We start from the raw sequence: 16144 nt of genomic DNA, 5'->3' as shown, positions 1-16144 counted from the left end.
GCCCAGACAAAATTCCGGCAATAGTCCTGAAGACTTGTGCTCCAGAACTTGCCGTGCTACTAGCCAAGCTGTTCCAGTACAGTTACTACACCGGCATTTACCTGGCAATGTGGAAAATTGCCCAGGTACGTCCTGTACACAAGAAACAGAACAAATCCAATCCAGCCACTTACTGCCCTATCAGCCTAATCTCAATCCTCAGGAAAGTAATGGAGGGGTCATCGGCAGTGCTATCATGCAGCACCTACTCGGCAATAACCTCCTTATGGATGCCCAGTTTGGATTCTGTCAAGGTCACTCACCTGATCACCTCCTTGGTCCAAGCAAGGACCAAAGAGCTAAATACTAGAGGTGAGAGTGATAGCCCTCGACATCAAGGAAACATTTGACCAAGTATGGCATCCAGGTGCCCTAGCTTAAATGGAGTCAGTGGGAATTAGGGGGAAAATCCTCCGCTGGTTGGAATCATACCTGATACAGGTTGTGGTAGTTGGAGATCAATCATCTCATCCTCAGAACAACACTACGGGAGTTCTTTGGGGAAGTGTCCGAGGACCAACCATCTTCAGTTGCTTCATTGCTGACCTTCTGAACTATCATAAGGTCAGAAGTGAAGATGTTTGCAGATGACTGCACAATGTTCTGCACCATTCGTGACTCCTCAGATAGTGAAGCAGTTCATACCCAAATCCAGCAGGACCTGGACAGTATCCAGGCGTGGGCTGACAAGTGGCAAGTAACATTCAAAACATGCAAGTGCCAGGCAATATCTCCAACAAGAGGGGCTCTAACTATTGCCCCTTGACATTCAGTGGCATCACCATCACCAAATCCCCTACTATCAACATCCTGGGGGTTATTATTGACAGGAAACTGAACTGGTTTAGCCATATAAACACTGTGGCTACCAGAGCAGGTCAAAGTCTAGGAATCCTGTGACATGTAACTCACTTCCTGACTCCCCAAAGCCTGTCCACCATCTACAAGGCTGAGGTCAGGAGTGTCATGGAATACTTCGCCACTCGCCTGGATGAGTGCAGCTCCATCAACACTCAAAAAGCTTGACACCATCCAGTACAAAGCAGCCCACTTGATTGGTGCTGCTTCCACAAGCATCCAATCCCTCCACCATCGATCAACAGTTGCAGCAGTATGTACGACCTACAAGATGCACTGCAACAAAACACCAAAGTTCCTAAGGCAGCACCTTTCAGACCCATGAGCAGTACCATTTAGAAGGACAAGAACAGCAGATAACTGAGAACACTATCACTTGGAAATCCTGCTCACCATCCTGATTTGGAAACATATTACCGTTCCTTCATTGTTGTTGTGTCAAAATCATGGAATTCCCTCCCTAACAGCAGTGTGGGTATATCTACAACTCAGGGACTGCAGCAGTTCAAGAACACAAAATATTCTGCAGATGCTGGGGTCAAAGCAACATTCACTACAAGCTGGAGGAACTCAGCAGGTCGGGCAGCATCCGTGGAAATAATCAGTCAACGTTTTGGTTCGGGGCAACTAAAACTAGTGAGCATAGCTTTAAGGTTAGAGGGGAAAAGATTTAAAAGGGACCTGAGGGGCAGCTTTTTCATACAGACTGTGCTGAGTATATGGAATGAACTGCCAGAAGAAATGGTTTAGGCATAATTTAAGAGGTACATGGAGTGGCAGGGTATGGAGGGATATGGCTGAATGCAGAAAAAAAGATTCATTGGTTGGGCATCATGGTTGGCATGGACTAATTGGGACAAAGGTCCTGAATCTCTGCAATATATTGTATAAACATAAAAGTGGATATCTGGTAATTGATGGGGGCATTCAGAGAGTAGCACAAAGAAAAGTAGGATTTGTGAAATGCAAAGTATAAAGATGAACTTAATGAGTCAAGCTGGATTGTTCTGAGCTCACAAAAGGGGGGGGAGAGTAATAAAAAGTGGGAAAATAAATATATAGCTGAATAATTATTGCACATGGATGGTTGATAACTCTGTGGCCAAGTTTGTGGATGATACAAAGATGGGTGAGGGGCAGGTAGTGTTGAGCAAGCAGGGATACTGCAGAAGGACTTGGACAGATTAGGAAAATGGGCAAAGAAATGGAATATAGCATAGGGAAGTGTATGGTCATGCACTTTGGTAGAAGGAATAAAGGTGTAGTGTATTTTCTAAATAGGAAGCAAATTCATAATTCAGAGGTGCAAAGTGACCAGAGTCCTAGTGCAGCATTCCCTAAAGGTTAACTTGAAGGATGGGTTGGTGGTAAGGAAGGCAAATACAAGAATACTAGAATATAAAAGCAAGTATATAATACTTAAGGCTTTATAAAGCATTGATGGGGCATCACTTGGAGCATTCTGAGCAGTTTTGGACTCCTTATCTAAGAGAGGTTGTGCTGGCATTGGAGAGGATCTAGAGGAGGTTCACAAGAGTGATCCCAGGAATGAAACTTTTAATTTTGAGAAGCTTTTGATGGCTTGGGATTGTACTGGCTGGAGTTTAGAAGAGTCAAGAGGAATCTAATTGAAACCTATCGAATACTGAAAGGCCTGCAACCTGTTGAATACTGAAAGGCCTGCAACCTGTTGAATACTGAAAGGCCTGCATAGAGTAGACAGGGAGAGAATGGCAGGACCAGAGGTCAGAGCCTCAGAATAAAAGGATTCTGAGAATCCTTTAGAACAGAGATGAGGAAGAATTTCTTTAGCTAGATTGAGGTGAATCTGGAATTCATTGCCCCAGGTGGCTGCTGAGGCCAATTCATTAGGGTATATGTAAAGTGGACGGGGTTGATAGGTTCTTGATTAGTAAGGGTGTCAAAGATTACAGGGAGAAAGCAGGAGAATGAGTTTAAGATGGGTATAAATCACCCATGATGGATTGGTGGAGCAGACTTGATTGGCTGAATGGTCTAATTCTGCTCCCATTGCTTACAGTCTTAGTATTTTCTTTGAGTGCTTTATGCATTATTTTTAAACTTTCCAAAAATAGGTTTCAATATTAAATTTAAACAATTTATTTAATGGCATGTGCATAGCATCTAAGATGATACACTGTTTTTGAACCTGTCGGTTTGATTTTTCTGAGTGCTTTTTAGTGACATCACAATTTACTTCATGCTTATGCCTCAGTTGGTTCATCTGCATAAATCTGAATCTTTCAAGAGCCTTCTTTTCTCGTGTTGTGAAAGTCAAATGTTTAACATTTTTGCTTCCCTTGAAAATAAGCATGAGAAAAGTGCATGAGAAGAATATTCATGATGTTGTGCTTGTTCCACCATTCATGAAGATTACTGCAGATTTTTTTTAACCTTTCTACTATTTTCCTATGCTTACTACATATCCTCTTGTTTCCTAAATATCTAAAAAGTTCTGTTGATTTCTGCCTTGAATCAACGTAACAAAGCCTCTACAGCCCTCTTCAGAATATTTGATAATATTCAATATGTGAAGAAATGAATGGTAATGAGAAGTACTGCAGCTGCTAATTCAGGGCCATTGGTCATCTTAGAGACTTAATTTGGAAGCTGACAAGTAACTGACAATGCAGCTGCTGGCTGACAAGTAGCTAGCAGCTGTAATTTGGAGATGAAGGTGACTGTAGATTCATGGCAGTACACACTTACAACTGTATACCAAATATAGTTAAGATAGTGTAATGATATAACTCACAACAGATAATGGGTCATTTAAGTTTATAACTTGCTCTTAAACCTGCTGGCTCTGTTTCAAACATCTTGAGAGTAAATAATATGGAAAATCTTTTGGAGAAGGAAATAAATAGCTAGACTACAAAATAAATCTATTGTGCTTAAAAATTACTTCAGTTGCGCCTGCAGAAAGAAATACAAACATAAGTTCAGTAAGAGCAAAGTTTATTATGTAGCTTAGATTTTTGGGTCGTTATTTCTGAAAGGGTGAATTTCCTAAACTAGAACAGCTGTAATGCAAGGGTCGCCAGTACTGTGATCTGTGGTTCTAGGCGCCATAGCTGGGGAAAATCATCTCTGTATCAAGCCACTAAGAACTTTGTTTCCGTCAGATCTTTCATACTCCTAATAGACATTCGGGTAATTTTGCCCAACCTCTCCTCACATGACAAGCTCTACATATTGGGTATTATTCTGGTGAACATTTTGTATATCTTCTGTTACAAGTATATGCTTCTGTTGTTAGGAAGACCAAGTCAGATTGTTAGCACTTAAGTCGTACTCGAATTCTCTTGTAAAAAAGCCAACAAAATGTTCTCCTTTGTTATTACCTGTTTGGACCGCATACAGGTGACTCCTGCGTGTAATCTGCATTCAGATAATGGAAATTCATCTTCACAGAATTTGCAAATCACTACTTAAAAATTTGAGCTATGGATTAACATTTGCTCTTATAGAATTTAAGTAGAAAAAAGATAAATATAATTTTCAACTCTTATTTCTTGATGCATGTGCAGTTAACAGTTTTGCATTCTGGAAAATCGTAATAAAGGCATGTTTCTAGGAACACAAACACCCATAACACGGGGTTAGACTGTTTTAACTTTCATTGATTCATACATAAAGACACCCAGGTCCCTCTGAAGACCAGTGCTTTTCAGTTTCTCACTATTTAAATAAAAGAACCTTTCTATTTTGCTTCTAAAGTGGATGCCCTTGCATTATTCCACAATACATTTCATCTACCATATCCTCACGGTGCTCAGTTTGTTTATATCCCTGATGCTCCTTTACATTTTCCAGCTGACCTATCCAGTAACCTAGATTTGTACCATCAGCAATCATGAATGCACTTGATTTCCCCTATCTAAATCATTAATATAGATTATGAACAACTGGAGCCCCAGCACTCATACTTGTGTCACCTCATTTGTTAAGTCTCCCAACGTTTTACGAGACTCTTAGATTGGTACATAGAGCTCAGGAAAATAGAGGGCTATGGGATAACCCTAGGTAATTTCTAAAGTAAGTACATATTCGGCACAGCACTGTGGGCCGAAGGGCCTGTATTGTGCTGTAGGTTTTCTATGTAACCTAAAATGATCTGTTTATTCCTATTCTGTTTTCTGCCCATTAATCGATTCTCAACTAACATCAGTAAATTATCTCCAATACAACATGCTGCAATTTTGTTCAATAATTTCTTGTGTAGCATCTCCAAAGATTAAATACACTGCTTCGCCCTAATCTATTTCGCTATTACAATCTCAAAGTAATTCCAAATGGTCTCAGTTTTAATGAATCCATGTGGCATAACCAATTAGGATTCATGAATTTATTGCTTTCTTCAATTAATTTCTTCAAAGTTAGTGTTTATTAACACTAAATTCTTTGAACCCCTTAGTTACCACAGCTCTGTAGAATTCCATGATTGCTGGGAAGTTTCCTGTATCTGTAATGTCAGACAAAAAGACGATTTGTATGTGAGCCACAATTAAATTTTGTCATTTTCCTTTCATTATTTTATTGTCTCTCTTGTTAACCTGCTCATGCATTCTACTTTCCCTTTCTTTATTAATGCTTTGATCCTTTGCTGAATTCTGAAATTTACCATTAGTTGTGTTTGTTGCTTTTAGCAATCTAATCAACCTCTTCTTTTGATCTAATGTTATGCCATCTTTAACGTGAAAATCACTTCTGGAATACTTTTCCTGTTTTATCTTAAAGGGAAATATATTACTTGTATTAGTTCTTCAGAAGGTAGCAATTGTTTGTTTACTTTCATACTTTTATTGCAGTTTTGCAATCTATCATGACCATATGATTTATAGTTTTCTTATTTCTATTTAAAAACTGATTAATCCCACAATGAATTAAATCACTTTCACCTCTGTATAACATTTAATAAACATTATTTCTTACAGATTGCATATAATCAATTATACAATACTAGATTTAAAGCTGCCTGTTTCTCATTGGTTCTTTGATACATTGATCTAGATTATCATCTTTTATAAACTCCATTAATTCTCTTCCATACTATCATGGCTACTTTGGTTGTAGATTGAACTTCCCATGAATATTTTAGTCACTACCTTTCCCAGTTTCTTAATTTGTACTGTGCCTGACATTGTCCTTGCTGTTTGAGAGCCTGTATACAACTCACATCGGTGTTTTCTGTTCTTTGCTATTACTTATTTTCTGATAAACTGATACTTGATTTTCTGTACTAGAATTCTTCTTTTTTTACAACCTAATCCTGTTCTCTAAAACCCAGCTCCTCTTCCAATTGCTATTTTAAGGTAACCTGGAGTATTAATTTTCAACTTTCATCACTTTAATATGTGTAATGGCCATTAAATTATAATAACTTTTCTTGTATTTATGGATGCTATAATCATTGTATACACATGCGCGCACACACACGTGCGCTTTGGCCTGGGTCTGGACAAGAATTAAACCCCACATAACTGACCAGATTTTGACCCATACATTCAATCCAATTGATCTTATTCACAATTTATATGTAGCTGAGGTCATAATTCAATGGTTATCACTTTTGTTGTCTTTAATTTGGGTCTTAGCCACTTATGTTCCTTCATCAGAACATATTTTATCTTATCCATGTCATTGGTTCCCATATGAACAATTGCAATGTCCCTTTCTATTCCAGTACAGCATATGGATCTTGTTCTCACAGCTATTCTAAGCAATGTCTCCTAATAACACGTCCTCTTTACCACTCTTTTTTCAGTCCAAGGTGCTTTGTGTGTTTTATTTTTCCATTCTACAATCTCTGCAGGCTGAAAACTTCATACCTGATATCAGGTACAAGGGCTGAGACTCTGACCAGCATTGCTGTGTACTGGAGCCCTATACCTAACTCGATTCTTTCTTACTTAACTGACCAATTTAAAGGATGTACATTTGTCCTGAAGAAATGTGTCCTGGTAATATTCTCCCATCCCGACGCATTGCGATGTCCACATCCCAGACTCCAACTCACTATCTCTGAGCTGAATTTCATTGAGCTACAAGCACTCATGGCAGATGCGCTTGCCATAGATTCCACTTTTCACTCGTCACAAATTACAATGTCTTATGATTTATGTTCTGCCTCTCTAATTTATGGCTATAGCACTGGAGTATGTACTACAAGTATAGTGGTTAGTGGGTTCACTTTACAGTGCCACTGTAAGATAAGGGCTCGACTTTCTGCTGCTGTTTGTAAGGAGTTTGCACATTCTCTGTGACCTGTGGTTTTCCTCCCCCATTCCAAAGGATGTATAAGTAAACTATGTTAGTGCTGGAAGTATGGCGACACTTGCAGGCTGCTCAGTACAATACTTGCTGATTTGATTTGACAGAAACAATGCATTTCACTGTATATTTCAATGTGACAAATAAAGCTAATTTTTTTTAAGCTTATTGCTTTGACTGCATTGCTGAAATTAGATCTGTAAGTGCAGTGGATTCTGGTTTCTTTGGGCACATTGGGACCAGTACATTTGTCCCAATTAAGCAGCTGTCCCAGTTAGCTGGTTTCATGGAAATATTTTAAAAAGTGTATTTTTAAAAAAAAGCAAGCTATGCACCGTTTAACTGAGTATTAAATTCTGTATTTAAGTGGAGTTGCAACATATTAGAACACTACCAAAAATACTACAGCACTGTATAACTGCATTGGTTCTTAATAATTATCAATGGAGAAATTTATTCTGTGTATGCTGACATATTCTTTTGATTGATTATAAGTGAGCAAAATCAGTGCAGACACTTCGTGCAGATTGGAACAGTGCTTTCAATGATTACATCCTCTAAATCTTCATTTTCATTGTAACATTCAAGATGATTGTCGACACCTTCAAATTCTTTGTAGTTCCTAACTTGTTGAAATAGTGAGATCATTTCCCTCCAGGCTGTTTCTGGCATCTCCAAGCGGCAGTGAGCAAAACATTTCTAAATTGTCTTACTGTTTATTACTCGCCAACTATTAGTGACTGAAAATTCACTGCTTTTTGAGCATAGACACATGAAACTGACACTATTCAAATCTCTTTGCTCTAAGCATGACTGGTGCTAGTTGGAAACTGTTTGGCAACAGTCTCCTGTCCCAATTAAGTGGCATGGTTTCCCAAATAGACGAGGGGAGGGGAATCCCAGCAATTTTCTCGATCAGTTTTTGTTCTTTAAGAGTTGTCCCAAGTAAGCAGCTGCCTCGATAAGATGATGGCCCCTTAACAGAATCCACTGTATTTGTAGAGTAGAAATAGTCTGACACCTTAAAAAGTATGTTAACGTAGCAGTGTATCTAGGACTTTTTTTACACGAGGCCTCAAGGTACAAGATTCTGTCTCTCTCAAACTCCAGAGCATCTTGTTTCATAATACAGGCCTAACATATGTGAAGGCCTGTCCTCCAAAGTGATTTCAATATGACCCCTGCTTCTTGTGATTTTTATAAATGACTTGGATGAGGAAGTGGAGGGGTGTTTTAGTAAGTTTATAGATAACACAAAGCTTGTAGGTTTTGTGGATAGTGTAGAGGGTTGTCAACAGTTAAATAGATAAAGACATAATGCAGAGTTGAGTGGAGAAATGGCAGGTGGAGCTCAATCTTGTAAAGTGTGAAGTTGTACAATTTGGAAGATTGAAATTAAACTACTACTACTACGTCGACTCAGGCCTAGGGGGCCGGCGTTGGGCACGATGACGGACTCTTCACTTTTCCCTCTCCCTCATCAGTGTGTTCGGTTCATCTACATTAGCCGTGCCGCTGTTTTCTAGGAGCGGGTTGACCATGGTCTTGGGAGGGCGCCCAGGGTTCATTCTCCCGTGCTTGGGCTCCCATACGATGACTAGGCTGGCAGGTAGCTCGGGGTGGCGTAGACAGTGCCCCGCTAGTTACAGTCTTCTCACCTCGATTTTAGTAGAGAGCATTGGTAGGTTGTAAAAGAGCTCAACGTTTGTCGTTTGCTATTGCCAACACACATCAAGAGCCATCCAGAGCATTTGTGTATAGCAACCATCTAGAGACTTTCGCATCGTCTTGGTGAGTGTCCACGTCTTGCATCCGTACGTGAAAATAGACTCTATGACTGCTATGAGAATCCTCCTTTTAAGCCCTCTGGTCAGGTTCGATTTCCAGATTTCCTTCATGTCGTTCATAGCCCTCCACGCCAGCGCCTTCTGTATCTTTATGTTTTCTCCAAGCTCATCATTCTTGACCCGAGGTACTTGTAGTCAAAGACTTTCTTAATGGTATCATTCTCTACAGTCTTGAGAGTACCTTCGTCGCAGTTAAAGGCCATGTACTCTGTCTTTTTAGCGTTTAGGTGAAGTCCAACTTTATTGCATTCAATTTCCACTTTTGTCAGTAGCTGCTGTGCTTCCTCCATCTGGTCAGAGAGCAGGACTATGTCATCTGCAGAATCGAGATCTGTGAGTGTAACTGGTCTGACCCTTTTGGTTCGCCCTGTTTTTATGGTAAAACCAAGCTTGTCATGATCTTTGGTAGCTTGACGTAGAGCGTAATCAAGGACAATTATAAAGATGTAGGGTGCCAGAGTGTCTCCTTGCAGCACACCAGCTAGGAGCTCGAACATTGCTGTTTCTCCGTCTGGTGATACAACTTTCGCCATGGTTTTGGTATAGCTGGACTCTATTGCTCTCAGTAGATGGTCTGGCACTCTGTAAGCTTTCAGGATCTTCAGCATTTTACCTCGGTGAATGGAGTTAAAAGCTTTGCGAAAATCAATGTAAGTAAGCAGGGCTGGTAGGTTGTTCTTCTTGACTTCCTCAATAATCCTATGGAGAGCAAGTATTTGCATTACTGTTGTGCACTTCTCCAAAAACCATTCTGATTGAATCTTAGCTTAGGGTCAATGGCGGTGCAAATCCTGTTCAAGATCATCCGATTGTATAACTTTGCTAAGATGCAGGTCAAGCTGATGCTGCGGTAGTTATCTGTCTTTGTGAGGGATCCAGACTGTGAGGGACTGGGATAATGTTTGAGTGACCACTGTTGTTTCGTCAATGCCGTATTAGATATGTCCAGCAAGATGTCATCCAAGTTGCAGTTCTTCAGGGCATCTGGTGGTATCCCATCTGGTCCAGCGCTCCTGCCCTGTTTGAGTGCATATTTCTTCAGTTCCCCAATAGTGAATGGGCCATCATTGATGTCGACTTGCATTAGTATCGTGGGTATGTCATCTTCTTCTTCCATGATCGTTGAAGGGCTTCCCAGCAGGTTCTTAAAGTGAGTAAACCATGTCAGGACACGGTCCTCTGCTGTTTTACCATTTATTTGACCTAATGGGGACTTCTTCCGTTTACTGATCTCATTGCAGGGCCATGCTTCTCCATGCTGCATGTCTTCATTAGCAGCTTCTATCTCTGTAATCCTCTCAGCTAGTTCTTCTTCCTTCAGTCGGTCGTAGGTGGCAAAGAGATTCTTCTTTGCTGTCTTGAACTTGTCTCTTAGCTCTTCTGTTTCACTCCTTCGAAGTTCGGCATGACAAGCATTGACCACGTTTCTTGCTGAGATGACGTCAGGATGTTTTGAGATCCGACTCTTCTTGATTTGCTTCACAGTAGGCAAACTCTTTGTTGCATCTGTGTGTGCATCTGTGAGCCGTTGATAGTGGTCGGTGGCAGTCTCTTCCTCCTCCCTTTCCAGTGGGCTGAAGCGATTTCTCACCTCCACTGTGTACTGGGCTTGAAGAACAGGTTGTGAGGAGAATACCTTCCAGTCTATCTTCTCCTTGGGACCTGTGGCTTTGGGTTGCCGCAGGCTCTGTATCACTTGCATTGAGACTACTCTGTGATCAGAACTGACTGAGTTGAAGGTGCTGTAGGCTTCTGTGTTGATCACACAATTACACCATTTTGTTCTTACGAGGATGCAATCGAGCCGTTTCCTGTAGATGGAGGCTCTGTTTTCATATGTCCACAGTTTACCAGCTCGCTTCTTGAATTGTGTGTTGGCGGCAATGAGTCTGTGTCCCTGGATGAAATCAACTAGATACTGTCCATTTCTGTTGGTAAAGTCTTGGTATGAGTATGGAACGTCTTCCAGTCTGACCTGGGCATTAAAATCGCCGAGCACAGCCAGGAAGTTATGTGTCGGTATTGAAGTGACAGCTTTGTGAAGTTTACTGTAGAAGGCCTCCACCTCCTTCTCCTCACTGCAGTTGTGTGGGGAGTGACAGAGGTTGCCGGGTTTCCGTCAAATTCCGCAGTAAGGGTTCTGTCACTGACTGATACTACGCCCCTCAGTGCCTCCTTCGCCTTGTGGTTCAACATCAGCCCTACTCCACCTTGTGCTGACATCGTCGTCAGCTCTCTCCATGCAGATGAGGTGATGAGATGCATCCCCTCTACCTCTGTGAACCTTATCTCTTCGTCAGGGTTTACATGATGGTGTTCTTGGATCCCCAGGATGGAAATCTTGTATCTGCTGGCCTGTGATGCCAACTCTGTGCATCGAGGCAAGAGGCAGATGGTGTTCGCGTTGAAGGCTGAGATGATCGTTTTTACCTTACAACGCAAAAGAGGCGCAGTTCGCTTGGCCCCCTTGTCGGCTCAACTCTCCCCGTGAGGCTTGAGGTTGTATCTTTATACTGCCTGTCTCGGCCTGGGTCTGGGCGTTCCGCAGAGTTGCTGAGCACTCCCGGCTCTAGAAAGTATAGGGTTTTTTGGGTTGTCTGTCATCATAATGCCTTACAAGGCACGAAACGAAAGACTGTGTGGCGTGCCACTCCTCACACAGACAGGTAGCTGTTGACTCACAAAGAATTCATCCGCCCTTTGACAGGTTTTGTTTTTAGTCCTGCTGGGTGCCTACACACCCTCCTCCCTGTTTAACCGAGGTGCACCAGGGGGTGTGCCGGTTGAGTCACCGACAACCTGACCCGAGACAGGTAGTACTGGGCTACGTGGCACCAGTAGCAAGGCAAGGACCTGACCTGACCTGAAAATTGAAATTAAAAGTGGAGTATAAAGTTAGTGGCAAGATTCTTAGCAATGTGGAGGAACAGAGGGATCTTGAAGTCCAAATCCATAGTTTCCGTGCAAGTTAATAGAGTGGTTCAGAACGCATATAGTGTCCTGGCCTTTCTTAGCTGGGGGAGTGAGTTCAAAAGCTGTGAGGTAATGTTGCAGCTCTAAAATTCTCAGTATTGTGTTCAGTTCTGGTTGCATCATTATAGGAAAGATGCAGAGGAGATTTACCAGGATGCTTCCTTGATTAGAGAACATGTCTTATGAGTAATGTCTGAGCGAGTTCAGGCTTTTCTCTTTGAAACAACAGAGGATCAATGGCATTTGATAGAGGTGTATAAGATTATGAGAAGCATTGGTAGAATGGATAGCCAGCAACTTTTTCCCAGGGTGGCAATGGGTAATACTCGAGATCATCTGTTTAAGGTGAGTGGAGCAATGTTTAGGGGAGGTGGGCCCCAGTGGTAGTTTTTTCTCTCTCTACAGAAAGTGGTTGGTGCCTGGAATGTACTGCAGGAGTGGTGGTAGAGGCTGATACAATAGGGATATTTAAAAGACTGTTGGATAGACAAACAGATGTAAGAAAAATGAAGGGAGATGGACTGTGTACAAGGGAAAGATTAGCTGGACCATGGGGTATGTTTATATAGGTTGATACAATATCATGTGCTGATGGGCCCTTGCTGTACTGTTCTGTGTAAAACTGGCAGTGGAAGTCAGTTGGGTTGTAGATTGAAGATTAAGTGCATTGTTGAGAATAAGGTAAGCTTGGTCACAAACAATTAGGTTGGGAGTGATAGGAACAAACAAAGTTATCCACTAGGCATGCCCTACACATGCATTTTCACAACATTGAATCAGTTATTGTTGGCCAGATTTGAAAAGTTATGATGCTATTTCAAGCCTGTGGTCTTATCTCACCTGCTCTATCCAACATATTTCATTTTCAGGATGTTTAATATAGTCCATTTTAAAGTATTTGAAAATAAAAATGGAAATTTTTAATTGAATTGTTATTGGAACAGGAGCCAATATAGATCACAATGAGATGGAAAGATTATGAAAAAAGCAGCAGAAGTTTGTCCAAGCAAGCTTATGAAAGATGGGAGGCCTGCTAGGAGAGTATTGGAATAGTTAAGTCTAGGAATAGCAAAGATATGCAAGAGGGTTTAGTCACCCAAGTGAGCTGAGTTACAATTTGAGAATGCTCCACTGAAGCAAGCAGTCAAACCTGGTAATGGAGTGGAATTAGCTCTGAGACAATAGTAATAAATGGCATAACTCAGCTTCAGTTTCCAGGGAGCCAAATTTACGATGAACACAATAGAGCACTTCTCCATTGCCATCATGTTATTTAATAATAAGAAATTTCTGCTTGTATAATAATAGTTTCTAGATAAATTGTCTATGAAATTTGTAACAATTAACTGCTCTAGAGAGGTTGTGCAGACTTGGATCTTATCACAGCATATACTGTATGTGTAACCTAGTACTATTCGTGGTCATCTGCTGCTATAGCCCATCCACTTCATAGTTTGGGGTGTGTTGTGCATTCAGGGATGCTGTTCTGCACACCACTGTGGTACTGAGTTACTGTCACCTTCTTGTCAGCTTGAACGAGTTTGGCCATTCAACTCTGACCTCTCTCATTAACAAAGTCGTTTTGTCCACAGAACTACAGCTCACTGGGTGCTTTTTGTTTCTCGCACCATTCTCTAAACTAGAGGCCGTTGTGTGTGAAAATCACAGAAGATCAGCAGTTTCTGAGAAACATAAACCACCCCATCTGGCACCAACAATCATTCTGCGGTCAAAGCCACTTAGATTACACTTCTTCCCCATTCTGACACTTGGTCTGAACAACAACTGAACCTCTTGACTATGTCTGCATGCTGTATTGCATTGAGTTGCTGCCACATGATTGGCTGACTTGATATTTGTATTTATGAACAAGTGTAAAGCTGTACCTAATAAAGTGGCCACTGAGTGTATCTTCTAATGTTAATATCAAAGCATGGCCTGGAGAAGAAAGTGAAAATACCTAAATTACTATTTTTCATACTTCTGCTCCAACCCTGTGACTTAATACAAACTTTGTATGACTTGGTCCAGTAACTTAACAGTAGAAGCAATAGGAAGATATGGTGGGAGTCCTAATATTTAATTGGACAACTATTAGACAATTCAGGGTTTAGAATTATGAAGTGTTTATGTGAGTTTTAACGTGTATAAAATTCTGGGTGAGGATCCAAAACTGAATATAACAGATAGATAGTCGCATGGAAACTACTTTTTATTTCATAATTTAGAGATTCATGACTATGAAATGGTCACTTCATGAATTTTTTTTGTTTTATGTTGACATTCCTAGTTTTTTAACAATTATTTTAGTAGAAATATTTAATTCAATTAAGTAGAATCAACTTGGTTTCATTTTCTCAATTTCATAAATGGAGAAATTCTACTCTTTGTAGAAGTCATTCATTCCTGGGACCTTTTCTGTTAGATCACCAGGACCTAGCTATCACTATGGTTCCCTTATTCTAAATCTTCTCAATTTCTATTTTCAGAGGTCTAACATAGAACATATTTTATATGTAGCCATACAAAGGCTTTTTCAAGTATTATTCCCTTTTATTATACTGAACTGATCTGATTTTTTTATGTCCCTAACTTACCTGTGACTATGAAATGCTGATTCTGAAATTGCAGTTTCAATTTATATTGCTTGTTATACATTACTAAGTTTGTCATTAATTTCAGGACAGATTGAGAATAGAAAGAAATCAAGAATACAATGAATTATTAAGAGAACAAGATAAATATGAGCAATTAAGAAGAGATGGCAGATGGATTCCAAAGGTGACATTTTTTGTTTTGAAATGAAAGTAGTACTGATAATAAAGCAGTATTAACATCAAATCAAAAATATAGTTAATGCTGTCCTAACTAAATTGTGTTTTAAAAATCTTATAGTATGTTCTGCCCTTTGTACCTGTGTTAGTTCTGTAAATGAAAGATCCAAGTAAATCTTACTACCTTTCTCTCACCTAATGTAATGCAAATTCCCTTTTTGAAGCTTACAATTAAATCTGCCTGAATATCCCTTTCAGGTATTGGATTTCAAATCATAATTAGTTGCTGCCTTTACTGTAAGTCCATATTCCCCCAGTAAATGTCTCTATCAAATATTCCCATTACCACCTTTGTTTTAAAAAGAATGATCTCAGTTTTTCTAATCCTAATCCTAATTTCTATTAGAACTCAAATTCTCTATTTTGGGTGGTGGTGTCATAAATTTCTTCTGGACTTTTTCCAAGAGTTTAAACCTTCTTCATTAGGGTTATTATGGTTATCAGAATTGAAGTCAGGACACTCTGCCTTCAGAGTTTTGAGCCTATGAATTAATAGTCTCCACTTCACCCTCTTTAAAATTACACTATTTACCTTGTTTATCATTTTATCTTTCACACTGCATCTCTTCTCATTTTTGTGTATTAAATTTGACTTGCCTAATTAACCATTATGACTCTGTCCTTTTGAGATTGGCTACTGCACTGCTCACTGTTAAAGTTTTAATTGCTTGTTGTTATATGTAAACTTTTAATTATACCCTGTATACTAAATCCATGTGCTTTTAATGCCAAAGAGAGCAACAATGAACTCCCTTCAGTCTAGAAGTCAGAGATTTACTACTAATGTTTTATATAATTGAGCATAGAGCTTTTAATTGTATTATATGTTATAGTTTCTTTACTGAAAATGTTGTTTGAATGCAAGCTGTCAATGCCTCTGTTTGAATTCCATATAATGCTTCTATCTTACTTACTGCCCCTCATATCTGTTTTTCATTTGTGTTCTGTATTACCGTAAATTCCGGTGTATAAGCCAAGAATTTGGCCCTAAATTTTGGTCCTAAAATTAGGGGGTCGGCTTATACAGAGGGTGCCAATTTTGGAAAAACGAATACACGGAAGACAGGTCGTATTTATCGGCTGTTTTTGAGTCAAATTTGTTCCACTGTTGACGCATGAATTCTTTGAATGGTTTATTTAAACTCACTTCTAGTGGCTGGAGCACAGATATCAAACCACCGGGGATGACTGCAGTGTCCGTTTTTTCAGCTTTCAATGCTGCTTTTGTCTCACCTGACAAGTGTGCTTTGAACATGTCCCAGACAAGTAGCGACTTTTCCTTCCCGAAGCCTTTGGGAT

General features: G+C 40.0%; 1 protein-coding gene across 13 annotated transcripts in view; it reads left to right on the top strand.

Moving 5' to 3' along the window:
• LOC140195593 (centrosome and spindle pole-associated protein 1) overlaps positions 1 to 16144 on the top strand; it is a 181605-nt gene that overhangs the window by 22669 nt on the left and 142792 nt on the right. For 12 of the 13 annotated variants that reach the window (XR_011885525.1, XR_011885527.1, XR_011885528.1 and 9 more), the window contains one exon: positions 14694 to 14792. Coding sequence is in view for 9 of the 13 variants with exons in the window: in XM_072254286.1 (XP_072110387.1) it covers positions 14694 to 14792 (99 nt within the window). In the remaining 4 variants the exon portion in view is untranslated. The remainder of the gene's footprint in view (positions 1 to 14693; positions 14793 to 16144) is intronic. The other variant, XM_072254294.1, reaches the window with a different exon arrangement.

Source organism: Mobula birostris, chromosome 1 (genome assembly GCF_030028105.1).
Source record: "Mobula birostris isolate sMobBir1 chromosome 1, sMobBir1.hap1, whole genome shotgun sequence".
NCBI classification, from domain to species: domain Eukaryota; kingdom Metazoa; phylum Chordata; class Chondrichthyes; order Myliobatiformes; family Myliobatidae; genus Mobula; species Mobula birostris.
This window is presented reverse-complemented; position numbering and strand designations above follow the sequence as displayed.